Source organism: Blennius ocellaris (genome assembly GCF_963422515.1).
Source record: "Blennius ocellaris genome assembly, chromosome: 1".
Taxonomy (NCBI): domain Eukaryota; kingdom Metazoa; phylum Chordata; class Actinopteri; order Blenniiformes; family Blenniidae; genus Blennius; species Blennius ocellaris.
This window is the reverse complement of record NC_137650.1, coordinates 26,401,224-26,427,872: the sequence shown is the minus strand read 5'-3', so window position 1 is coordinate 26,427,872 and position 26,649 is coordinate 26,401,224. Positions and strand designations below refer to the sequence as shown.

The following is a 26,649-nucleotide window of genomic DNA, read 5'->3' as shown; positions in this document are numbered from 1 at the left end:
AGTACAATATTACATCACATGCATGCAAGACTTGACGGTTAGGATAATATCGAGTACTTCAATTGTTACATGCTACATTATGCCTTAACATAAAAGGGCATGCTGAGACCATATTTAAATTGCCAGTGAAGCACAATAGGGCAAGAAGCTGAGGAGGGGATGTGCATCTGTTTGCAAGATGAGGAGGGGGTTGGGTGTGCCAAGGCAAAATGGAAGCTTTGTCGAGGAAACCTGAGTGGGCTGGGTTTTGGGGCTGTACATTCACACGAACAGATCATCTGTCGTCCCCCCCACCCCCCTCCCAACCTCAATGCACCCCTTGTTTTATAAAGTGCTCTGACACAGTGAACCCCCTTCTATCCACTCTTCGATTAGTAAGATCAGAAATCCAGCCGTGACAAGTTACTCTACTTCAGTAAACTGGGTCCATGAATCAGTCTGGGACATGAGTGAACAAACTGCTGGCTCTTTATTCTGTGTAATCCCGTGCAGCACAGTGAAATGCAACCGTATTCCATAATTATAATCGGTCCCTTTATTATTTTTTTTTTATTGCCTGGTCGAGTTATATTTGTGTGTTTTTCACGAGTGTTCATGTTTAATTTTAGTAGGATTCTGTCTCTCTGGCATGGATAAACAGCGCAGTGTGCCAGCAGTGTAAACTTTCCAGATTTTGCCAGAAGGCACCATCATGACATGCATTTTTATTCTGTAGTTTTCTCCTTCTTCTGTCTCTCGAGCTCATCTTCAAAGTAAGTTTTCCGTCAGAGAGTGGGCGTTTGCACTTGGCTATCAACAGGAAATTCCAGCCTTGGAGTGTGGGGGTAGGGTATGGCTGAGAGCGAAGTGAGGAAGATCAGGAGTTTGTTTGCCAGCTTTATGAGAGCACCCAAAGGTCTCTGACTGGTTTGGTCTTCATAGATGTTCCCTCTGGACTCTTGAATAGGGAAACACAAAACCAAAAAAAAAAACAGTACGAGAGTAGCAGAAAGCATCAGCTTTGTTCTTAACCCCCTTTTTCCCCCAGAATGTTTATTTAAACTCTGCTCTCTTTGGCATAGCTTTCCATTTTCCCTCAAGCTATCCATCCACCATACTTATTTTCCAAATGAATATGCTTGTGTCATTTATGTCCACGTACTTTGTTCAGCTTCATCGTTGTTCGTTAAGATGACATGTGTTCTCTGCTCACCACTGGTGTAAGGCTTCTAACTCCCATGTTTTATATCGTGTCTAAACATTATCAGTAATCAAGATTTCAAGTCAAGTTTGATAACTTTATTCATCCCCTCGGGGTGATTCCCCTTGGCAGTTTTGTAATGTTCTGGATGTTGATTTTAGGCATCCTACTAAATCATCGGAAAGCCTTGTGAGCAAGTGATAAAAGTTTAAAATGTAATGCAATATATAACTTTAGGAATGCTCTTTAATCCTTATGTACGACCCGAAAGGTAATCGGGTATTCTGCTGAAGCCCGAACACTCCTTTATCAATCAAATCCAAAGTAGACTCAATCTCACAAATACTCATGCTTATATCAAATCACTTTTTAATAGTTGTTATTTAGTTTTTAGCATAGCATGGTAAAATGTTACAAACGCTTCTCATTTCAATTGTCAAATGTCTCAAACCGGTAAACAAATGCACATCTCGTCCTTGGCTTTAGATGTAGTATCGAGGAAAGAAGTTATAGCCAAAAGCAACTCCATGTGATCCGTAGAAAGATTTGTTTTTCTTACGTCTTTTACATGAAACGTCAGCACGACGAGCACGGCATTCGCATGAGATTCAGCACAACCAGCTAACTGGGTGTGTTGACAGTGCAGCTCAGTTGGTATTTTCATCATACTGGATTTTGTGCAGCTTTCATCATTTATCTCACCAGTACCTCATCATTTAAAGTTAATGAGTGATAAAGATGGGGAAAAAAATGAAACAAGCAAGTGTTTTATGACTCCTATTGGAATGCATCTTTTCTGGATTATTTTATGATGCAGATAAATTGATTAGTTACATAAATGTACATTTATTGATGAAGTTTTGCCACTGCTCTTGAAAGAAAATATAGTAAGTGTGTGAATAGTAGATACAATAAATATTTTGTAGTTTCATTGTTTTAGACAATGCATAAATGTCTTGTGCATAAATATTCTCCTTTCACAGCAGGAATGCAATATCTTTTATTGAAGTGGGTACCATAGGCTTCCATTTGATGTTGACCATGTATGACATTATCATTAAAAGACGGCATTGGTGCTTGAATTTCTATCAAAGCATTATGTTTTGGATAGTGGTCTTGTGCAATGGGGAATTGAAAAGGGAAATGGGCCAAGAAGAGAAAACCACTGCAGCTCTCTAATAATATGTAAGTCACCTCTTCTTCCCCTCTGTTTTAGGATGTTCATTTTATCTGTTGTTGTCTGTCTTCTCACATGACAACAGTTTGTGTTACCTCTGCGGTAGGGCTCCTCTGGGTTATGGGATGAAGTTTTAATTGGCTAAATAGCTTGCACATGTTGCTGGCTTGTGTGCGTGCGTGCGTGCGTGTCCACATCTGCGTGCCGGCTCAGATGCAAAGAAGTGATACCTTATGAACACCGGAAGAACACTTCCCGGAGGGTATTGCCTCTTTCAATTATTGCAGTTTCCATTGTGTACAAAGATGGCGATCTCGTACGTGCACGCATGCACACTTTGACACGCTTTTAGAAACGGACACTTCCATTAAGCTGTAAGCAGAGGCAGATTCAGAACTGTACGCTGACTCGCATTGCTTTCCTTTGTGTTCAAAAGTAGTGTTGCTTCGAAGAGTTCAACTGGAGTAGAGCTGTAGTGGTGCTCTGTTGTGTTAATCGAGCTCTTGCTTTGGAGAAGAACTACAAAAGAACTTGTCGAACATTTTTGTTCGGTTCAAGTTGTCAACTATATCTATGATTCACCTTCATCACTTCTGTAAATGTTTGCTATAACATTTTTTTTTTTTTTTTAAATATTGTTAGTAAGAATGTTAACAGAATGAAGCAAACAAAACCCTACCACAAGGGCACATTGCAGTGTGTCGGCATGTTTGCGAGGTACTGAGCTTCAGTATAAAGAAAATCTGTCCATGACCAACCGATGTCTTCCCTCCAGTAGAGTAGCTTCTCCTTGCATCTAAAGAAGTTATTTAAGAGGATTAATTCATGTGATCATTATGTGTTCTGTGTGCCTTTCTTTATCTTTTTTTTTTTTTTTTTTCCTGCAGTTGATTCTGAATATGTTGCAATATGTTATGATGGAAAGGACCACACAAGGAGAAAACTGAAACAAACTTGTTGGGAATAGCTACTACTTTACTTTGGCCCCGTTATGTTGAGAACAATGTGCTCAAAGCATTGCCGTTGTCGCTTTTCATTTCAGAAAATTTGCACATGCAAACGGAAACATTTCAGTAGCAACAGCCGTACTCATGAGAATGCAAGAAATAATAAATGTTGTCGTTTGCATGCCATCCCACAAGCTGATGTTGTTGGTGCCTTGTAGCTGTCATATCGTTAATGTCGACCCATTCAGTATTTGAAGTATGTAAAGAGATGCATCTCTGCTGATCCTAATGATGGTGTAGTAAACATTCAATAGCATAAGCAGCAGTCTGGACTCTGCCATTGTTAAATGTGTTGATCTACTCACACATTTGCAGGAGGAATGACTGTAACGTGTGTGTGCATGTACTCAAGGTTTCAGAAAGATTATCTGTTCATGCATTAAATACCAATCACATTACACCCCAAAGACTGATTTGAAAAGTGTCATTGTTGGGTGAAGCTAAGGGCATGGTAAGTTTACCATTCCCATTGAGCATTTGCATGAATTGTTTGGAATTGTATACTTAAATAGAATACATTTACAATTAACAATGAGAACTTGAAGGAAACCACACTGTGTGATAGAATATTATCACAATATTCTATATATCTTATCGATAGATAGGTAGATATATAGAATATTGGCATATTTAAGTTGACTGTTAATGATAGTGTTAGGGATGCACCGATCCAGGTTGTTTGACTTCCGATCCGATCCCGATACCACAGCTCTAACACAACACAAATGATTGGGACTATGTTCAGGGAGTTTAGTGTGGAGTAATACGCAGCTTCACGGAGGCGTGAATCGCCTGCTACCGTGGAAAAGGGAGCTGTTGATTGTTTTGATGCTCGCTGGCTGAAAACTGTGGAATGGATTTCCAGACTCATTACACCGCCTGTCATTGAGACCCGCCTCCGTTCAAGAATACCGTTCCACATTTTGCAGCCAGCGCACAGAGCAGCCGGCAGGGAAACACTTGTGGACTAATTTCAGCAGGAGCACAGACGAGGTTCGTGAATCTGAAATCTCCGCGGGTTGGATCGGAAATTTCCGATCCGTGAATTACATTCATATCGGAACCCAATACCAATGCTGGTTCGGATTTGCCCCATCAGTAATTGAAGTTGAAGCTTTTCTTCAGTTTGTTAAGATATGTTAAGTTGAATGAAAACTAGGACTTTTGGCTGTGCAATGTTGTTGTTAGATGTCAAATATCCCTATTCCGATTACAGAAAATATACATGTTTTGGGTATGAGTGTGTTCTAATTTGAGTTTCCGGAGCTTCCGTTTAAAAAAAATAAAAAAATGCAGTGTGAAGTGTATAATGTTGTTAATTGAATGCAACTGTTCTGTGGTCCAAATCATGAGCAATCAAGTGTGTCCTGAACAGCACTGCTCCAACCACTAATTGGAGCCTGTCTGTCAAATCTGATCAGTTTATTGATTGGCCCATTATGAGTCAGTGTGGCCGGCCACAGAACCTGCATAGTTGCTGGTTTGTCTTCTCACCTGTTGGCTGTATTTATACTGCATCAGTATTCACTCTGCTGTGGTATGGGGTTTGGCATACACAAGCTAAAAAAAAAAAAAAAATTACAATTGTTTTATGACGGCAAGGGTGTTCCCATAGGCATTGAACACACAATGAAGTCATAAACATAACAGCGTTCACTTGCATCCCTAATCTGCTGCGATTCAAATTTAGAAACCTTTTTTGATTAACCTTTTTTTTCCGCTGGGCATCAGGAATGTATCTGGGATGTGTTTTTATATAGGACACCCGTGTGCTTGGGAAATAATTCATTCGCTTTCTCAAGGTTTGCCAGTGGCAGCCCTGCACTTTTCAGTATTCACATTGATATGCTACTCTATGCATACACAAATCCACATTGAGAAATCTGCATGTGCATATTGTTATAAGGAAACTGAGCATGAGCCCACTCCTATATGCACTTGCCCTCTCCAGTGCCTTAGTGTGGCATCACTTCCCTGCCCCCTCTTTAAGCAGGCACCGCCCCACCCCTCAGCTGGCTGCGCTCTGCAGTAGCAGGCCTTTCATCCCTCCATCCTTCCATCCCTCCATCCGGCCCTGCCTAGTGATTTATAATTCATCTGGGATCCTGCCTCCCTCCACCCCTCTGCACCAGGACAGCATTAACATTCTGTTTGGTCCCCAGCTACACTGCACCCACGTGTGTGTTGTGTGTCTGAGGAATGAATCTCAGGCATCGGCAGCAAAGCTCCACTTGGAATGGCTATTATTGTAGCTGTTGTTCGGTTCTGGCTCAGCCTCCATCCCTCTGTCATTGTGGGGATCAGATTGCTTGTCTGGCTGTCTGTCTGCTTCTGGTTATTGCTGTTAGTTCTTTATTTTCCACTGCCTGCATGTGTGCCGAGTCAGCTGCTGGTTCCGCCTTCTCAACGCTGTGTAATATTAGAAAGCGGTGCAGCAGAATATTCAAGAGAACAGTTGTGATATATATGCCATTCTCTGTCTCAAGTGGGTTTTCACCTGTACTTTACTCTTACTTTATCACATCTGACACTTATTCCCACCAGGATAAAATAGCCCCAATCAATTATGAATTTCAGACAGGTTTTATGACACATCACCAGGACTTCAGATCAACCGGTCTCACTTGGAGTGCTTCAGATGTTAAGCAGTTGTATCATGTCTTGCTCTAAGTTTGTTCTGCTTCTGCTCGTTGTTCTTTATATTGCCTTTAATGGACATCTTGGCATTTTCTTGTACTAATTTTCCTAAATGTGTCTTTGTAATATCTATTTTCAGCTTTTGTGTGGCCTTTATGTTAACATATTATAAAACAAATGTCATGTTCTTTCTGTGAACAGACAGAAAAGCCTAAAGAACAAAGTAGTTGACTGTTTAATGCTTAAGCAGCACATGTGAGCAGTGGGCATTATTGAAACAAACTCGCATATTGGCTATCCAGAAATAGTCATGTGGTATTGTACAATTACATTGGTTGTGTAATTGTTACCCTGTGAATTACAGGGGGGGGGGTGGCATTTACAACAGTTTGGGTATGTTTTCTGTAGCCCGAACTAGTGGTGGGCCCTGTACATAAGTTAAGCATTGATTTGATCCTCTGTTCTATATAGCACTTGATGGGATGGTGGATGGATTGATATTTACAGGATATTTGTATTGCTGTGTTGCTATTATCTTGCCAGTTTACATATAAACAAAGATTGAACTTGTTTAATTATTTTTATTGGAATTCTTTTCATGTTGAAAGTATCTTGTAGAATTCCAAGATTATGTATTTGAGACATCCTTATTGCATCATGGTCCAATTTTAGCATTTGTTATTTGATCAGCGATCCTTAAGTTGAACTAATCAACTCCACCAAATTTTGTTGATTTGTTTTTTGCTTATTTCAAACTGCAGCTACCGTAAACTGAGCAAAGTATGCAACGTGTTGTGAATGGCTACGTAACGACCTCACAGTTGTAGCATTAGCGTCACAGCAGGTGAAACAACAAAGGCGTTTTGAAGTATTTCAACGTAACAAGTGAAAACAGCCTAACAGTCCCTGGAGATATCTGATGTACCAGCATTTCAAGATGTGGAAGTACCAGAGCTTTGTTCAATACAACTAATTTAATACGTCTGAAAGGTAAACACGCAGTATAAGTTTTGATCTGTGTGCAGTGTGGTTGCACTGGAGTGAAAGCTCAACTAAATCCTGCTTTAAATGTAAAACAGCTGCTCTGAGAGTGGCCTGAAAAGGTGGTGTCGGAGTGGCTGCTATCTAACTCTGGGGTGGCCTGAGTGCGCCGTGCAGTAAACTGCAGACCAAAAGTTTTGCGTATGGGGAGAACGTTGCTGTCGTACAATGAGTGACGCATATGACTTTTTATGAATGGGCACTTATCAAGAGCACACAGGAATAGTAGTGTAAAGGCCATGTTCAGTTAACAGTTCATGGAGAGGGGCTTTAATTATGTATGTTCTGCATAAAAAGGCAAAAATGTTCTGGTCACTGATGGATGTGTTTGGTATGTTCTACTATTTCAACATTATATTTCAAACAGTACTTTACCAGAGCTGTCCAACAAAGTATGTCACAACGTCAAAGATTGTCTAACACAAGAAGGGACTATTGTTAGTTTTACTACAGACATCTGGAGCTCAGGCATTTGCCAAATGTCACTGCTGAGGCTCACTGGACATTGGATTGGTTCGGACACTTTTATTTTCAATAGAGTTGTGTTGCATACACAGTTTCAAAGGTCTTGTACAACAGAGCCTGTAAAAGAGACTATCAAGGATTTGGTGAACAATTTCAGGATAAACAAAGTACAAAGTTCTCATTTTGTATACCATTTTACTCCTTTGCAGGTCAATGTACAAAGAAAGTAGAATCAGATCAGGAAAGTATCTGAGTCAGCCAATATTCAATTCTTAAAAGGGGGATGAGGATCTCATGTATGTCTTTGTCACCAGTGGTGATGGTATCTTTGGATCGGCACTGGCTTTCTGTGAATTATTCTTAATTCGGAGGAATAAGAGAAATGGTTTTTAATTTGCTTAATGCAGTTTATACAGAATCACCCCTTTCAGGTAGACTAATGTGTTTATAGTAGTGTGCCAATATCTATTCTTAGAAATTTTTCAGTGAGTCATAATAGTCATATAATTGATGGATGTTGATAACGGAAAGATGTCAGGATTATCACATTCAACTGTGCTCCAGTGAGAATTGATTAATTCTTAATTGGTGCTGTACTTTCCTTAAGTTGGGACTGCTATCGAACCTGACTTTATGCTTTATTCATTTAAAGGTAATTGTGAAGTCGCTTCATCTCATCACAAGAGTTTCCTTGACTTACTTGCAGGACACAAAAAGGAACAAGTGAGCTTGTTTTTGTGGGTCTCTCTTCAATTAAAACCAGTATGGTTTTTACCCCAAAATTGAATTGTGACATTAACTGTGCCTGAAAAGTGAGACTCTTTTAAGATAATCGCAGTTTTTACATGCGTGTTCATGTGTGGTGTGTGTATAAGACATAATGATGCTCATCTGTGGAAAGGTCATACTCACCCTCTGTGCCTCTCCTCCCTTGCCTTTCTCTCACTGTTCATTATCTATCCAGGCTTGCTCCCTTCGCTCAGATTTTATTTTTACCTCCTCACGTAATCCTTAATTAATGTAGATCCAGTCACCGTGCCTCACATTCTACTACCACACACACTTACTGTACACATAGACACTCATTCATGTCCTCTCATGTCACACTGATCTCATCCTGAAGGAGTAAAGTTATCTGGAATACACACACACTGCACACTTAACAATTATACACAAATGTGATGTCCTCATTTTGCTTATGTAAGCAACATGTATTAGGTAAGCATCTGGCCTTATATTCCGAAAGCATGTCATATATTTCAGAACAGCAGTCGAGTGTGCAATGACAATATTTTCTGTGCAGTTCCAAATAGGGCTCGTCGTGGTGAAAAATCCCTGTCACGCAAATTCAGACTAGTAAAATTCCCCCCCAAAAAAGAAGCTGCTAAAGAAATGACCAAATTATAGCACAACTTATAGTGTTTATAATATTGTCCGTGAAAATATTGTGTTAGCATTTTAAATGTGTCACAATGTTGTCTCTGGCTAAACAATGTCGGATTGTTGTGAGAAGCAGTATCCTTGTTCAAGTCGCTGTCCCGGCGCACCGTGTGTGAACGCGGTCGGAGTCTGATCGTGGCGTTGCATCATGTCGCGCACACACCGACAGGTTCCGGAACTCCAGCGTCGGTGAACCCGGAGCTCCGGAGCTCCGGAGCCGGTCAGTGTGTGTGGACACACTTGGTAGTGCATCGGTTGCGGCCGTAGCATCTGCTCCTGTGTCCCGGTCTCCGTCCCGTCTCCGAAAGTTACACAGCAAAAAAAAACATTTAAGTGTTTAACGAACAGTTCACACAACACGTTCGTCCAGATGACAATTACTCAAATTTGTTTTTCAGCTATAAACAAGCTTTGCATAAAGGGAAGTAGAAGAACAATAATAAAAACATTACATTGTCAGCTAATCTCTGCGCTGGTTTGTTGAACACTTGTGTCAATGTAATCTGAATAAGGTAGATGTTCTTTGTCAATACTGTGTAGAAACCAGAATGAACGCTATGGCGTGCATACTGTGTTCGCAGTGTATAGAGCATCTAATTTCTCTAACATGGACAAAGCCAAAGCACACCGTAAGCCTCAAGCTTTTGCAGTCTTTATTTGAAGCAAATGCAAAAGGATGCGTTATTGATGAATGATTCTATGGCACCAACTTCTGATTTTCCCCCTGATCTGAGGTTTGAAGAACAAATCTGACGTATTGCACAGTTTTCTCTGTTGACCAATATAACAAAAGTAAAGGTGGTAATCATTGGAAGGGTACATTGTTTGGATATATAGAGAAATAGAAATGAGGAGCCATCTCAGACCCTAATGTCCTTTTTAATTGGTGATTTGCAGATCTGGTCATTGTTTTAACTCTGCTCACACAAGTGTCCTCATCAACTTCTTTGGATCTTGCCTCTTGTGTTTTTGTAAGTGAAAGTTCACTTTAGATCCCATGTCGACTATGAAAATATAGATTTAGTGTTTAAGTCACTACTACACAAGCAAGAGCAACACTTAATCATTAGCGTGGTTGTATCTTACAACGGAATCATCCAGCTTTTAACTGTTGCTTTGCAGACACTTCCTGAATGATAACAAGGCTATGTTTCCATGGTTTGGCATCTTATCAATAGTTAACGCACAGTTTGGTGCATATCTGATGAGTTATGAAAATCAACTGATCGTCTGTTTTGTAATTGCTTCACACAGACATCACTTTAAATTGGACAAGCTCGCGTGATATAAACATGACTCAAGTTGGTTGTTGAAGGCATGCACAATACACATTTGGTCTTCGGGTAATAGGTGAACGCCTCAGCATGGGTGTAGCTCAAAGGTAGGGCGAGCAAGGACAAGTATTGAGCCTCTTGTCCACAAAACCATAACAAATACAATTATGCCAAAGAATTCCTATTGGGTTTACATGAAGTCATTATTCAAACAATGTGATGTGGCAGCACCTCGAAAACAGAACATTTTGTTGGATTTGCGCTAGGCTATATTTGAATATGATGGTGGATGCATTTGTGCCTGGGGAAGTGGGTTTCCCAATCACACTGCTGCTCTTTCCACCACCCTGCACCACTGCAACCGGGGGGGGGGGGGGGGCTTGTGAAATAAGGCCAAGCTATCAAGGGGATTGGAGTAGCTAATGCAGCAAGTGTTTGATGTGCCATTTTTGTTGTTGTGCTTGTCATTTTGATGGTAGTACTGCAAGCTTATATAAAGGATATTGCGATCTTTAATTTCAGCCCAGTTTTACATTTCTGGGAGTGTTTATTTTCCTCGTGTCTCTCTCCTATTTTCAAATACACAACTATTCTTCACAAATCAAAATATTCAACTGTGCACCCCATGTTGCACCTATTTTGAGAGATGTTTGCAAATACATACCAGTCTGAATGAAGGAAGCGGTTCTCTTCGGTCAGACGTGATCCAAAGGTCAAAAAGTGATTGAATCCTCATTGCTTGAGGTTGATATGCAAAGGCACTCATCTATCAATAGGCTCCCTCCACAGCCCTTTCACTAGCTTTTTCTGATAGGGCCTGCATCTGTCTCATCCTTTAGTTGCTAGGCAACAGGCTTTTTGTGTGTGCGTGCGCATGTGTGTGCACTCACACGTTGCTGTGGCAATGTCAGGCTTTTGCCTGTGAGAGAGGAGAAAGATTTTGAAAACAGAGAGAAAGGCAGATGAGAGAGAAGTACTTGGAGAGGCGAGAGGGAAGAAATGAGAATGAGTCAGAGCAATGATGAACCTGAGGGACTGGAGAGGGAGGAGCCAAACTGTGTGTGTGTGTGTGTATGTGCGTGCGTGTGTGTGCGCAGGCCTGCCACTATCTTCGTTAGGTCACTGCCAAAGACAGCATGATTTACCAGACTGGCAGGCAGGCAGCAAGCCCTGAGCTGTTATTGGATGGAACAGAGAGGTGTAAGGGAGAGTGAACGTGCTCAGAATAGAAAATCCGACCAAGTGATTGGATTCCTCCCCACATCTCACTCCTCTCTTGCTCTCTGGCTCTCTAGTCCTAGAGCCTCATGGATAATGGGACCACTCCCACTCGCTCACATTTCAAATATATTTTGTCATTTCCTGATGCCCCCGTGTAACTCCTGATGCGTCTATCGAAGTTTATCATGACAATGTTTTTGTAAAAAGAGAGTTATTAGGTTCACATCTAATGGTCGTAAACATCAACTGTTTTTGTTTAGTACAAAATAGTTGATATATTGAACATATTTGGGCTACAACCCTAAATTAAACATACTTTTCAATGGCAAACGCAAAAGCTTATGTATTAGCTTTGTCTACACCCACGGAGGTACAGATGTTCGCTGTTACTTAATGCAGCACATTTCACAAAGTAAATTCTTTTTTTCCCTTTTACCTTGGCTTCTTTTGTAGACACACATTTTCTCTCCTCGTATATTGCATCTCTGCTCTTGGTGCTTGTGTATGCACTCGCGCATGTTTGTGTATGTGCGTGTGTCTGTCTCTTCTTCTCTACACAGGTTTATAATGAAGTGAATAGGCCCAGGTCAGGGACTGAGCAGCCAAGCTGGGCTTTGGTTGCCAGGATACAGCAGCAGAGCCAGGCTGGCTTTATTTGCACACCAAACTGGCTAGCTAGCTGCTGCTGCTGCCGTCGTCTTCTATTCTCCTGCACGGCATGTCAATAGATTGTAGGGTAAACACATGCACAAACTGGGAATGGGTGATTTAGTAAGGCTTTATTATCATAACAACAAGCTTTTAATGTAAAAAAAAAACATATTAAAGTAGGGGTTCTTTTATTTATTTTTTCTTAATCCTGGCACGCACATTCACGCAGTGCCATAGTAACCTCGTCATAATTAACCCTCTTTTGTCTTTCAGCTGTTGCCAAGGAGTGACAATTGAGTGTCTTGTGTTGGCCTTGAATATTGAAAAGAAGCGTTTTTATTAAATAATTCTTTCACATAGGACGACAACAACAATGTGGTCCTCCACAACGTAGCACTATTTTGCTGCTCGTTCTTCCAACATATCTTGTATGAAGGCATTTGTCCTGTGTAATAATTATTTGACCATTTCTTTATGAAATGTGGATGGTTGTGCATCTGTTGACCTAAAGAAGCTACATGTTGACCGACTGCCAGGAAGTGTGCGGCTGATTGGTACGTGATTGTGCAAGACGTGGTAGGGTTGGTACACACAAACACAAGCACCGATGGCCAGAGTAACATGCCCATCCCTACATGCAGCTGCTGGGTTGTTCAGCTGTCAGTGTGGAAAAATAGAGGTGCGTTTTTGTGAGCACAGTGAGAGTCATGACTTAGGAGTGGCTGGGAGTTGGAGCAAATTACTGCTTTCATCTCCTGCGCATGTAAATTCACTTCTTTTCAGCTGTTATTCCAAGCGCGTTTGTCTAATTGTTGCTTAGCTATGCATTGCTTTCATTTATGTGGCGTCATTGATAGCCAGTTCAGTTTGTTGATCCAGAATGTGTTGTCTAAAATTGTAGAAAATAGCCCACAGTCTTTGAAATGTGAAGTTTTGTCGCAGAATGAAAATCTTAAAGCCGCTGTTCCACCGCACAGTACGTGGCGGAGCGGGGCAGAGTGGGAGGTTACAAAAATTCCCATTTCAAAGACTGTAGACTATTTTGTACAAACTCAATTTTAGGCACCTCGTCAAAAAGGCACGCTTGTTGCGATGTTGTGTCGCGCGCCAACGTTTCAATAAACCCAGTTAACAAATCAACCAGTGAGTGCAAAGCGGCGCATGTAAACAATAATAGAGGGTTTACGGCTGATGAAAATATTAATTATTATTAAATAGTGACGATTAATGTGAATTTCTCTTGGAGATCATTAAAGTATTTATCTATCTATCTATCTATTAATCGTCACTGGCCATCAGCAGACAGCGGTGCCGTCGCTCCTCCTCACAGACCCATTCCTCGGTGCCCCCTACCTCAACGGAGGGTTAGGGGAAAGTTGAACCCGGCGGTCGCGGGTTCTTTCCGGACCATCCACAACTTTTCAGTCGGAGCGCAAGAAAACCCGTCCCGCACCGCGACAGAAAGTGCCTTAAACGAGCGTGTTTCGTCTTGTATTGCCTTCCAAATGGTTTGGACTTGAACAAATGCATGCTTTGCAGAAAGAAACATTCTGGAATACTTTATTGTCCTATATTGTTTTTAAATACTTCTTGCTCTGCTTTAACAGAAAATAAATCCACTATTATCCATTTGCTGAACGAGTAGCATATCTGTTACTGGTCTGTTGGTTTGTGCGGCTATTGCACTCCGATTTCAGCACATATTGAGCACAAAGAAGAGAGGGTTCAAATGTGGTTCAGTTTTTAGTTAGTAGATTTTTAGGTCATTACTCATTGTCAGTTTGTGTGTCAGTCTTAGATGCGTGCCCGTGGTGTGTTTCACTGCATTTGTGAGTGTGCACACAGTATGCTGCAATATGCTGAAGTATTGGCCTCTATCTGACCGCAGAGGGAGTGGCTCACAGGATTAAGAGGATGCTACAGGAAGACGAAGAGGGAAAGGGACGTAAAAAGAAAAGTGTGTGTGTGTGCGTGTGTGTTTATTCATTCAAGGGAAAGAGAAGGGATGGCAAGTAGTACTGGCAGGTCCTGTCCTTCATTTGAAAGAGATTGCTTCTCTGGCTCACCTCTCGACACTCCTTTCTGCAGTTATCATCTACGGCTATGTCTAACTGGGCTGACGTCATTATTAAATCATTCAAATTCAGAAGGGCCCCTCTGTTGTTAATTATCCAGAAACACAAGCAAACCATTTTTTGGTATAAATGGGCTTCGTTTTACAATGGATACCAAATCAACAAGATCTGGTTTTCATTATGCATACTGTATTCACACTCAAAGATAAACTTTGGTGAATTACGTTTCACAGCATTTTGTCTTGGAACAGTTTTTTTTTTTTTTTTTTAATGTTTTTAATGAACTTCATTGATGTTTGTATCATGTATAATATGTTGCACATGTTAATTTTAGTGGGCTTTCTATTGTTTTCAAAATCAATGAAATTTAGCAACCACATTTGCAGTGTCATCACTGGGGAAAGTAGTTGGTTGCGTTTTCTGCTGTTATTATTGGGCATTGTTTGCGTGAGACTTGCCATTACGTTTATGTATACAATAAACAAGTGGAACAAATCAACGATGAATGGCTACAGCTAAGACAAACACACTGTTGGCTGACATTATGCATCTTTTTATTAGGCTGGAATCATGCAGGAAACGATTCCTGTGTTGTTTTGAACAAGGTTTCTCCTCCGTCCATACCTTCGTGACTTGCTTTCTTGCAAACATCATTTTCTTGCATTTTGCTTAGCAGCGAAAAAGCTTCGCTGCTCTCGCCGTCCATCATAGTAGTCCTAAAATAGTGCAGATTATTGTTCTAGAAGCTCAGCTGACCTAGTTTGAGGTGAGCGTCTGTGCTGCTGCGAGGTTTGTTTATTTCTGAGAGTAGTCATCCTTCCTGTCACTTTGTTTGGTGTGGTGAGAGGTGGGAGTTTAGTGGAGGTTGCAGTGAGTGCTTACCAGTAGCAAAGAGGAGGTAACAATGAACCTTTAAGAGGAAGAGAGAGGGAGAGGGAGAGAGAGAGAGAAGGGGGAAGAGGCCTGCGGTTTGCTGTGTCTCTCTTCCCAGCAGTAGCAGGGGGCAGTGCGTCCACTGTAGCTGTGTGCCTATCTGGTTGGCTGGCTGGCTGACTGTTTTGACTTGACTGGCTTGACTGGAGGGATATAAATAGCAGTCTTTGAATAGGATAACTGCAGAGGGAAAGGAAGAAGGATGGGGGAGGGGACAAGCCGGGAAGGGAGATGGAAGTGGCGCCAGGGAAGATAGGAGTGCCAATGTCTCAGTAGCGGGGGGGGGGGGGGGGGGGAGGGATAATAATAATAATAATAATGCAGCCATGGTCTCATCTCTTAGCTCACTCATACAGTCACAGGGATGATCATACTTGGACACTCTCAGAAGAGAGAGTGCATTATGGAGGAGAGAATTGAGGGATGGAATTTATGATTAATTCATGGCTCTGTGAAGCAGCAGGCCATGAAGGGACGCAGTGGATAGTAATGCACATATTGTTGTCTACTTGCTTCGAGGACAAAGCAGGCTCTGAGAACACCGAGCACATTAAACTTCCTGTAGGTCTCGGTTGGATCATGAACCTATAGAACAATCACTCACACTTAGTAGCACTGTTGTTGTAAGAAGATTCAGTCTTCTTTAGCAGCTATGGTAGGGAATCTATAAATTAGCCCTGGGTAAAGCCCTCAATTACTGTTGTTGGGTAACCATGGCGGAAATTGTTTAGGATTCTGTTGACGTGCCAGTCATGTTTCTGAAGGCAGTCCATGGCTTATTATGTGCGGTATATTATAATGCGTTTTTGTTTTAACTCATATTTATATCGTGTCCCAGTTTTGGATTAACCATGCAGTAGATAAAGTTTTCCTAAAATGATGTTCAAATTACAGTAACTAGTGAACCAACATTAAGTGTATCCTAATTGATAATGGGGAGTTTTTTTATATATATAAATGTGAAATGTCACATTCTTGTCTGGGGAAAAAAAGGGGGGGGGGGGGGAATTTCATGTTTTCTCATATTTTTTTGGTTGTTGATTTCTAAACTGAATGTATATTGCTTGTGTACTTGTCTTTGGGACAAACAAGACATCTTGGCTAGTTGTAGCTCAGTCATTGAGTTGGTTTGTCCTCCAAACCCAAGGTTGTGGTTCAATCTTCCACTTCCCCCTGCCCATATGTTGAAATGTTCTGGTCCAGAAACTGACGTTCATTGTGAGCAATTTACGTTTCAAACACCTCGTATGGCAGTCATCACCATTGGTGTGTGTGTGTGTGTGTGTGTGTGTGTGCTTGAATGGGTGAATGTGGGTTAACGCTGCACAATGTTTTGCAACTGCTTAAGTGGTGAAGACGTGCTATTCAAGTGATGCCCTTTTATTTTTTTTGACAAAACTCTGAAATGGACAACACTTCAATATTTTTCAGTATTTGGAGAAAAAAAACAAAACAAGGGAACTAATGGAAGATTTAAGAAAATAATCTTGAGATTAGTTCATAAAGTGTTTCCTACTGAGCTATTTTTAAACGTTTGGGCAGATTTTGGTTGCTCTTTGAGTTTTGTCTTGAGAACAGATAAGCCTTTTCGCATGCCCCAGCTGCAGCTCTCCTTCCTCTTAAATGTGCTTCCTCCAGAGCAGGAGTGTAATGGTTGAAAATAGAGTGCTTGATGTACCGCTAATGGCTGCATTGTCTGGCGGGGTGTAAATGTGTTTTCAATAAACCATGCTGTCCAGGTGCTAACCTCCCCCTCCATTTCTTTGTCTGTTTCTTTGTGTTCCAGACGGTTGATGACGATGCAATGGCAGCGTGAATGAAGCTTGGCGTGGGGAGAGCTGAACGATGCCCAAAGGTGGGGGTTCTAAAACCCCCCAGCTGGACCACTTCCCACTCAACACCGACATGGTGGAAAAGCAGGGTGGGAAAAAGGTAAGACAGGGAAGAAAAAAAAAAAATCTGAATTAACAGGCCATGTCAACATCCATCTCACTCTAGTCTGCATATTAGAGTGTCCTTAAAACCTCATCGGAAACCCTGTGATGACATTAATAAGTTTGAAACTTTACAGACAGAATGGGAACATTGGCAAAAATGAATGAGGAAATTGGTCTTATGTGGTGTTTTTGCTTTACTAGTGTGCTGCTCCTTTCTTCATCTCAATAGATTCATGTCGTGAGTTTTATGCAGCCCAGTGTTAGTTTGGCATGATTGCTGCAACGTCGGCTGGTTTTAATGATGTTGTTCTGTCGTTCACGGTCTGAAACTTTCTGTCGAACCAAAACATTGGGAGTTCATGGATGTCTTTGATGTTGTAGTGATGTTTCACTCGCTGGTTTATCGTTGGTTATTAAGGGATGCGTCTGCTTCCTCAATACTCGGCACCAGAAGTACTGTTCAGTTAGTGTTTTATTCATGTGCAAAGCCCTGCTTCACTGGTGTGTGCCCTCCTGCCACTAGTTGGGGCTCCAGCGCCACCAAGACTGCAGTCTGACTTCACAGCGGTTTTAAAAAACAGAGCTGTGGGAAACAAGAGAGACGTCGTGTTGCTAAACCAGTGCAATTTGTCAGGAATAAGAGACAGCATGCAGCCACTTCACGGCAGCAACGAACAAATAATTTCAACGCAGAACAACCTGCACAACAGCGACTGCTCGCAGTGCTGGCTACTCACGCTCGAGGTAGTTTGACATGTTTTCCTTTTTTTTTTTTTCCCCCACCAAGCCTGAGACAACGGTGCACCAGGAAGTTACTGTAATGCCTTGAGCTTTACTTTAACGACGTCTTCACACGAAATGCTGACATCCACAATACTGCTTGGCTCAATGTACCACATATTTTAGCAAGATTTCAACTCCAATGGGGTTGTTGAAGATCTTCAAATGGGTTTTAATACACAATGTATTTCAGGGAATGTTTATAACACCTTACGATGAATTGTGCTGAACTTGGACTTGTTTTATGAATGTTTTTGCCGCCTTCAAACGTTTCCACTAGACTTACTTTTAAAGATATTGTTTAGTCAATTTAGTCACCTGGAGCATCTCTACTCGGCACAGCAATGTCCATGGAATAAAATTATAAAGTCCGTCTTGAATTGCATAGAAAACAGGAGACACTGAGATGGCATAAATCTTGGAAGAAAGCGAGGAAAGTCGTGTCCTGTCCTGAGAATAAAAATGTTGTCGTTGTAGCATCGAGGTGAGCACAACAATACAAGAAAAGTGGTATGGATGCATCCAATAGAACTGTTTTTCTATGTTGGTAAACATTTTATGCTGCACATCTCTTATACCTCCTTTGTAGACGACGCAGACTTGTGTGTTTCAATGAAACAATGAAAACAATGTCAGGACATGTCGCATTACCTGTAATGTGTTAAAAGTTGCACATGATACATATGGTCTTTACCAGTGTTTAAGGTAATTGATACGTGTCCCAAAAAAATATCCACACCAATACTGGAACCAAACGTTTTAGCAGTTATTATTCACACCATCACATGATCCCCACTGGCCAGATTTTTCCCACGGTGCTCTTTTATGGCATATTGCCTCCAGGTCAATGATGAGGACGCCAACACCCATCTGTATGAGGGAAAGCAACCAGGTCACCTCTGCGGTCCAGTTCTGACCCGCATGGTAACACTGTATGTGCCTTCAACATTGCATAAGGGTCACACTTGGCCACCTGGTGAGTCTGCTAGAATGCTGCAAGCACTCATTCTGTTCCAATACCCTCCTTTTGTGGTTAGCTTGTCAGCCGTTTGTGCTACAGTACCTCTTCTCTTCCAGCTCTTCTAACCACATGAGCCAACTCATTCCAGTTGCGTCAGTGAACTCTGGGCACAATTGGCCCACACCCTGATTGGTATCAATCAGTGCAGGCAACTATATGAGATTTCCCATATTTTACCTGCTGTAAATTGATGGTTTACCCATCACTCGCCTGCACTGGAATGTTGACACGTTTTCCCTTTTTAAAATTTTGCGCTGATGGAAAGGAAACTGTCTCCGGGAGGTCGAAGACTAGAGAGGAGTGCAGAAGAGATGTTGTGAGGGCTCCCATTTATAATCACGCCTGTTATTTCCGTGATGTCACAGACGAGACGCATGCGTTTGAGAAAGCTTGCTCAGCAGCGACAACTTAATTTCACTCGTTTTTTTTGTCATTGTTTGCTAGCGGATGATGGTAGTATGGCAAGTTTGTTTTTGTTGTTGTTTTTCTCTAAAACGTTTTGGTGTCACGGTCATTAATCTTGCCAATTTAGCAATATTGTTGTTTTAGTGTGTGGTGGGTGTGTGTGTGAGAACGACTGAATGCAAAGTAAAGAGAGTCACTGTCGTGCTGCACTTGATCATGATAATTTGTGGGTTGTGTTTTCCAGGAACTTATATACAGTCAGTCTCCGCTGTGGTCATTTCATATTTTATTTACATATACTGTTGTGTAACCGGTTGTTTTCGTGTCCTTGAAGTCCAGGCTGCGTTTGTGAGATGCACCATTTCGCTGATGTAACAATTGTCCACTGAGTAACTTTTGCTTGAAAGTGCCCTGCTTAAATTGGCACATGTGCTGTCATGTTGTTTGTAGTTTTGAAAAAAAAGTATTAGGCGCAGCTTAATGATGTCATGGTGTATGTCAACTGTTAAACCAAAAGCAGCAGCGAGGAGAGTAGAGGTGAAGCTTATGCAGGCATGGATTTACAGCTCTCTGCAACGGATTGCATCAGACTCTGGCATGGAGGGAGGGAGGGAATGAAAGCGCACAGGGGTGGGTGGAAAACGCAGAGAGACGAATAGAGCATGCTTTGCTAGGAGACCACCAAACAGGGCGTCTTATGAAGGCGGCTCTGGATACAGTCTTGTGTTGTCAAAGCTTTCTTTGCATTCAATTCTGCACACCGTTTAACTTTGGAGACACATCCTGGCTTGTTGACCAGGACAATGTTGCTCTGCACTTACTCCATTTCCCCACATAAACTTCTTGCATGTTGGTTTCCCAGAAGCTTTTGCACCTGCCCATATCTGTGCATAATGCTATCAGTCAAATGATGCTTCTCCAGCTATAATGTAGCTGAGCAACATAGACACAGAGAGAGAGAGAGACAGCGAAAGAGAGAGAGCGAGAGAGAGAGAGGGCGATCTGCTCAATGTAGCTGACACTGTTTGTCTCTACTGTACCATGACATCATAGTCTTATGACTGGGGCAGGGCAGGGGGAGGAGTTCAGCGAGTTGACACATAATAGAAAACCTGCCTCGCGGATAGAGATAGATGAGAAAGGGACAGAAGGTACAGCACAGAAATTAAGTGAAATGAAGTGTGCGTGCGTGTGAGAGCGAGAGAACATCACATCTGGCCTGCTCCTGCATCTTTATTGTGGCGCTCTCGGTTGATTGTACCTGGGGAGTATTGTCTAAAAATACGTTGGATCCCAAACAAAGACATGCACTGTTTTGAAATATATCCCCACAATTTCCACAAAATAGGGATTTTGTCTATGTTGAATCCCATTTTTATTTTTTTATGTGATTCTGTACTGCTTTTTCCTGCATAATTTACCATTAATGGTGTCAACAGAATTTTTAGATTCCATTATTGGCTACCATTATGAAGATGGAGGTCTTTAGTTTGCATGATATTAAGCCAGAATGTACTAACCCCTTATTGCAGTTTTAAAAGACAGGACTTTTTTTTTCTTTCTTTTTTTTCTTTTTGTCATAATAGATTGAAAAAAAATATAGTAGTTATTTGCCAATTTCTCAGATTTATTTATATTTAGGTTGGAATGTCAAAATGATGAATAATGTGATCCCAGTGGTGCCGAGAGAGCCGTTACATGTAGGCCTCCGGGTCACTGGTCTTATCAGTGTAAGATAAACTGACACCAGTGCTTCTTTGGTTTGCACGATATAGCCTGGCTTGTTGGTTTTCAACTTGATTTGGAAATTGGGTTGTTCTGTTGAGTTGTGGCTTGTCATAAGATCAATTAATGTGGAGTGGATTTTTGTTCTCTGCACAGATTCAGTGCAAGTCCTTCATATGTCAGTCTTTGCCAAGTGATTCAGCTTTTTTGTTGTTAAGGAACACTATTTAGTTCTTATCACACAAAATAAAGCTAAAATATATTTGATGTTTGTTGCTTTTTTTTTTTTTTTTAATCTCATGTTGTTCAAATTGACCATATTTCTTCGATAATGGCACCCCATAGTGTTTTCTAGCCATGTCTTTCTTTTTATACATGGCTATGTATGCATTTTTTTTAATTTTTCAGATTCTTTCCCCTATGTCATTTAGGGTGCATTATATTTAGTTTGACTTACAGGTTCTATTTACATGACAATGCTTCAAGTGAAAACGCATGGTTTTTGCATTTTTGTTTCAGAAATGTGTTGTGTTCACATGGCAACGTTTTGAAAGCGATGTCCATTTACACATAAACTGCAGAAATGCTAAAAACAGTGTAGTTAGAGTTGGAGCTACTGGTTCTTTTTGCTATGAAACCACATGCACACACAGAAGAATATGCTATAAACATTAACAATGGTAAGTACGTGAACATTTGTATGGACAGATGGCCAAGTTGGATTGTTATTGCGAGCCATTCTCAATTATAAAACTACCAAGTCCCAGGAAAGTATGCACTGGGAGTTGATTCGAGGACAACTCGTCCACGGATAACTCGTCCACGCATAACTGTTGTCGTGTGTGTTGTGTTTGAGTCACATGTAAGCTGCTGGCCCAATAGGAGAGCGCAAAACATCCAAGATGGTGGTGCCCGCGATGAATCTTATGGCAGTTCAGAGGAGGAAAACCTGACAAAAACCTTTAATAAGCCATCAAAAATATGTTCTTTGGCACTGATGTCAATAATGCTGAAATAGCATGTTAACGTCACTACTGTGTGAGCCCCGCAGCTCATGAACATGTCAGAACGCGAGCTTGAACGCATCACTCAAAGCCATGATCTATGAAGTGGAGATTTAACTTTACAGCTTATTATTATGTCAAATACACTGATATATCTTGTGTTTTTGTGTCAAATAGACTTAATAATCCTTCCAAGTGTGTCAAATACATTTTGAAATCCAATCCTTCAAATCAATAGTGGTGGAAAAAATTGTCGTGGACGAGTTGTCCGGGTTTGCAGTTTTGTTGTTCAAGTTGTTCCAGCACCCTGAGAGTCATGCCACCCTGGGGGGGGGGGGGTCACCATTGTGGTCATTGGCAATCTGTGGCCATCGTGCACATATGCAATAGCAGCGTTTCAGAAAACTTGTGTTTTCCTCTGTTTACATGGAGACGGAGTCCACCTTGGGAGCTGTTTTCAAAAAGTTGCATTTTCAGTGGCTCCGAGCACCGGTGTTGTGTAAACAGACGTCTGAGAGCAGCTTGTAGAGGGGATGTAGAACCGGCCACAGTCGAATGCCGTGTGAAACCATTGGTAGTGGACTGTGCCTCGCATCAAATGCAGCACTGTTTCTTTGTGGTCATATTCAGTAGTCATGGATACGTGACGTTCCACACTGTTTGTGCGGCATTTGGTCTTGAGAGAATCGCTGGTCCAAACTACTGCAGCTCATTTATAATTTCATCCACTCTGATCAGCGCTAACCGATGTGACAGCAGCCTTACCCAACTGTCGATTCCCATATGTTGGCATTATTTGTCAACACATTAAAGAGTTTATTTCCTTTAAGCTGCCTTTTGATAATATACTGCTGTATTGTTTGTACACAGATGCATCTCAAAACATTATCATTAAAAGTACGTTGTTTATTTTCAGGTGGTTCTGCCATATAAACTAAATGATTATTTATTATTATATATTTTAAAAAAATGTATTGGGAGAATCATGACTTCCCAATGAAGTGATGGTAAACACAGCATGTTAAATGTTTTATGATACCGAGTTTCCTGACATATAATACATATTTCAGTTTATGTGTGATAAATCCAAAATTAAGTTTTCCCCATTTGAAATAAATCATGGGGAAAAAATAAACGCGTGTGCGTGCATATACTAACGAGAGTTAAAAGAACAAAATTAGCATACAATATTATCATTTTACCATACTTGGTTTTTATTGTTTTCTCTTTTCCAAAGTTGTACCTCCAATACTTGGCTGTGTTGATAACCAAGTTGCTATCACTATGGTATCTGGGTACAGCAAATGAGCAAGTCGGACAGATTCGTAAGTATTTACATCTGTTGATAGCAGATAGGCTCCACTTGTGATTGTTTCCAGCAGCTGTAGACCGCGCAGCCGAGCCGGCGTCAGCTTCCACTCCTCTGCCTGTGGCTCGCTCTTTTGCTGTGGTCAGGGAGTCAAGAATCTAGGAAGAAACGGCATGGAAAAGTTTCACTTTGACAAGCCCATTATGGTTGTGGGGATCAAGGCAGCGAATAACTCTTAAACACAGGAGGAGGCTCGACAGATAGCTTACATGTGTATGTCTTTTTTTTTTTTGGCCTCAATTTCTATCTAAACTATGGACATTTACATTACTATACTGCTGCTCAGCTGTGTTTAAAATGTCTGTTACCCTCTATTCATCTGGCTTATCGTGGTTTTCATTCTTCTCCTTCACAGGATAAAGTGTTGTCAAACAAGACTCCCAAATTGGATCGCAGTGATGGGGTCAAAGAGATGAAAGAGAAGGCCTCTAAAAGGAAGCTGCCCTTTACTGCTGGAGCAAATGGAGACCAGAAAGATTCTGACTCAGGTAAGAGATTGTTGGAAAGTATTTACTCGTTGGTTTTGACATCTCCACCTCCAAGAGACTTTGAAGTGGGAATCAAAGAGGAATGGGAGTTGCTGCATTACATCCTTTCTGGCTGGCAAGAAGTCGCTCGCTGTGCTCTGTAAATACGGGGGTTGGGACGCAGGAAGTGAAAGTGCTCCCAGCTCCATCTTTAGGTTAGCTGTGTTTGTGGTCTGTCTTACCTACAGTCTTGAAGGAGAAGAAGACCACACAAAATCATGATCCAAGCGATAAGGGATTTCTGAAGTGCAAGTCTGACCAGGTTTGCGTTGGTAAGGCACTGCTTTGTGTTCTCTTTAATTAGGGAGGGAAGGACTGCTGCTCGTGCTTGTTTGCCTTTGCACTTTAAGGGTTCAGGGTTTAGCTTGTTGATGACGATCCAAGTCAGAGGCTTTGCAAACAGCCTTCATCTTCAGCATGGGCTGAGCCACAGCATTGGTTCATGTCCAGTGATTACACTCGCAAGAAGCTTTCCACTGCAGTCCAAAGAGAAAAAGTATGTTGCCACAGATGATTGTTTATGTTTGGCTTTAAGCATAGGCAAGACTGCATGCATTTTCTTGACACGTGGCGTCATATGTAATTTCAGCGATTCGCTGCATCTATTAATAATTGCAATATTTATCTGAGAGGTATTCCCTCATTGCCTCTTTAACTGGTCCCTGAATCTCTGTTGTGATTGTGTATAATGCTCCATGCATGTCTTTCCTATGTTTATGTTGTAAGGGTATGTCATATGGGGCATCATTGGGAATAATAATCCCCATGTGCTCTTTCAGTTCAGGTTTGTTCACCTGCTTCATTTTGCACACCTTTACCAGTTCTGATGCTGGTCGTTTACACAATACAGAGGTGAACCCAAACACTGTTTGTGAGTGGAGGCGTCAACTCTCACAGGAACAATATAGCGGAATCGTAGTCCTGTTAGTATGCTAATAGCTTGATAGAAATAGGTTGCATTGTCTCTTAACCCACGGCCTCACTTCCCATCTCCAACACGTTCCAATTTGAACATTTAATCTGCCGTCTACAAACTGTAGGACGCTGAGAAGATTTATTTGGCCCATGGCATAAATTCCCTGTCAAGTTGCGGTCGACTGAGATGTCAATCCTACAAGTTTATTATGTTGTAATTCATTAAAGAATGAAGGATTTTTTCTGTTAGCATCATCATTTAGTGTGGTGTTTACAAGCAGATCAGTGAAATGCTGCTTGTATGGTTTCATATTTTTGGTGGACGAAAGCATTTTATGTCTTAACTTTACAGTTGGTGGTCTTCACAGTTTTGCATCATATGAATTCCTCTTTCAGACCACATTCTTGGGTTACATTCTTCAAACGGCACGTGTGTGAATGCGTATGAAGCCTCGTTGAAAGACCGCCTCGACACTTGATGGTCTCTGGACTTGCACACACTCACTTCGCTAAATACATTATATATTATCAGTACAGATCAATGAGGAGAAGCTGCAAAATCTTTGAAGACTGATTCTGGTAGAGCACATACCAAACGAACTGTCTGGTTGCCATAAATGTGGGAGACTCCAGTCTGAAAGACAACACCAGTTTTCAAAACGATATACTTTTATATTTATGGAGCATGGTCGTGAGATATAATCACAAAGGCTTCATTGAGATGCATGGCGAGACATACTTACAGCTGTCCAATTGTGATCGGATCGCACAGTCGAATGCTTGTGCCAGGTGTGAAGGCAGCCTTTGTTGTTTGACCTTTCAAGTTCTGACCCTGTTGGGTCAGTGTCGAGCCCTTCTGCAAAATGTTGCACCTCGGATACGTCACAGCCCCCACGCCCCTCTCTGCCCCACCCCCCACCGCCGCGGCTCCGATTCCTCTGTGGCTTTCGCTGCTCCAGAATAAGTATGACTGCAGGGGATGTTATCATGTACTGCGATATTGTTTTGCTTTGTCCTTGGCTCTAGCTAAGTAAACAGAGCTTTAGTTTATCCACTGTTTTGTGCCGCAACTTTGTGACATTAGTATTATAATGTCTCAGTTATACCCCTTAAATGTGTGTTTGAGTTTACCTTAGGCTTGTTCATATTTGCTGTGTTGCTGTGTGACTAAAGTAGTTTAAAGTGGAGATATTTGTTTCTTTAGCTTTGCCTTTGCACTGCTGCTTTTAATCATTGAACACAGTGAAACAATATATTGGAGGCTTTTCAAAATCCATTTGTTATAACATCTCCAACTTCTTTAAAATTAAAGTGTGTTCTCACCTAATTATTTGAATGGGTTTTTGTTGTGTGCTTTTCACCAAGCAAGAGCTCTCAGTTGTTTTTAGCTGGTTTAAAAGTGTCAAGAGTGACTTGAATGTCTCTAATGCACATAACCAACAAAGATATGCTGCACAGAGATGGCAGATCATACGCCTGTCACACCTGTGTTTGTTCATTTAGACATCTTTTTGTCCGTGCTGCTTTTATTGTTTATTTGAACAGTACTGTGATTTGTCAGTGCAGTGAAAGCAGCTCCTCAAGGTTTTCTAGTTCACTCCTTTGATGGACATACAAATAAGACCTATTGCCACAGTTTGACTGCACAGCGTTGAATCAGAGGCAACAACAGCTGTGATCTACTTAAGTGTGGAAGAATAGCACTGTCATCCTATTGGTCATCTAGGTATACCACTGATGCCTTCAGGAAATGAATCAACAAAACTGTCCTCGTGGCATTTTGTAGACGGAGAATGTTTATGTAGTCCTTGGAAATCTGCAGACTTGTTTTGGTGGAGTGTTTTTGTCACTTTGATCGTCGCTGT

At 41.4% G+C, this 26,649-nt stretch overlaps 1 protein-coding gene across 2 annotated transcripts in view; it reads left to right on the top strand.

The window, feature by feature from the left end:
* ankrd11 (ankyrin repeat domain 11) overlaps positions 1–26,649 on the top strand; it is a 112,240-nt gene that overhangs the window by 63,481 nt on the left and 22,110 nt on the right. Inside the window, exons 3-5 of one of the 2 annotated variants that reach the window (XM_080497002.1) lie at positions 16,888–17,033; positions 23,698–23,830; positions 24,058–24,141. In XM_080497002.1, the coding sequence (XP_080353128.1) occupies positions 16,947–17,033; positions 23,698–23,830; positions 24,058–24,141 (304 nt within the window). In that variant the 5' untranslated portion in view covers positions 16,888–16,946. The remainder of the gene's footprint in view (positions 1–16,887; positions 17,034–23,697; positions 23,831–24,057; positions 24,142–26,649) is intronic. The other variant, XM_080497003.1, reaches the window with a different exon arrangement.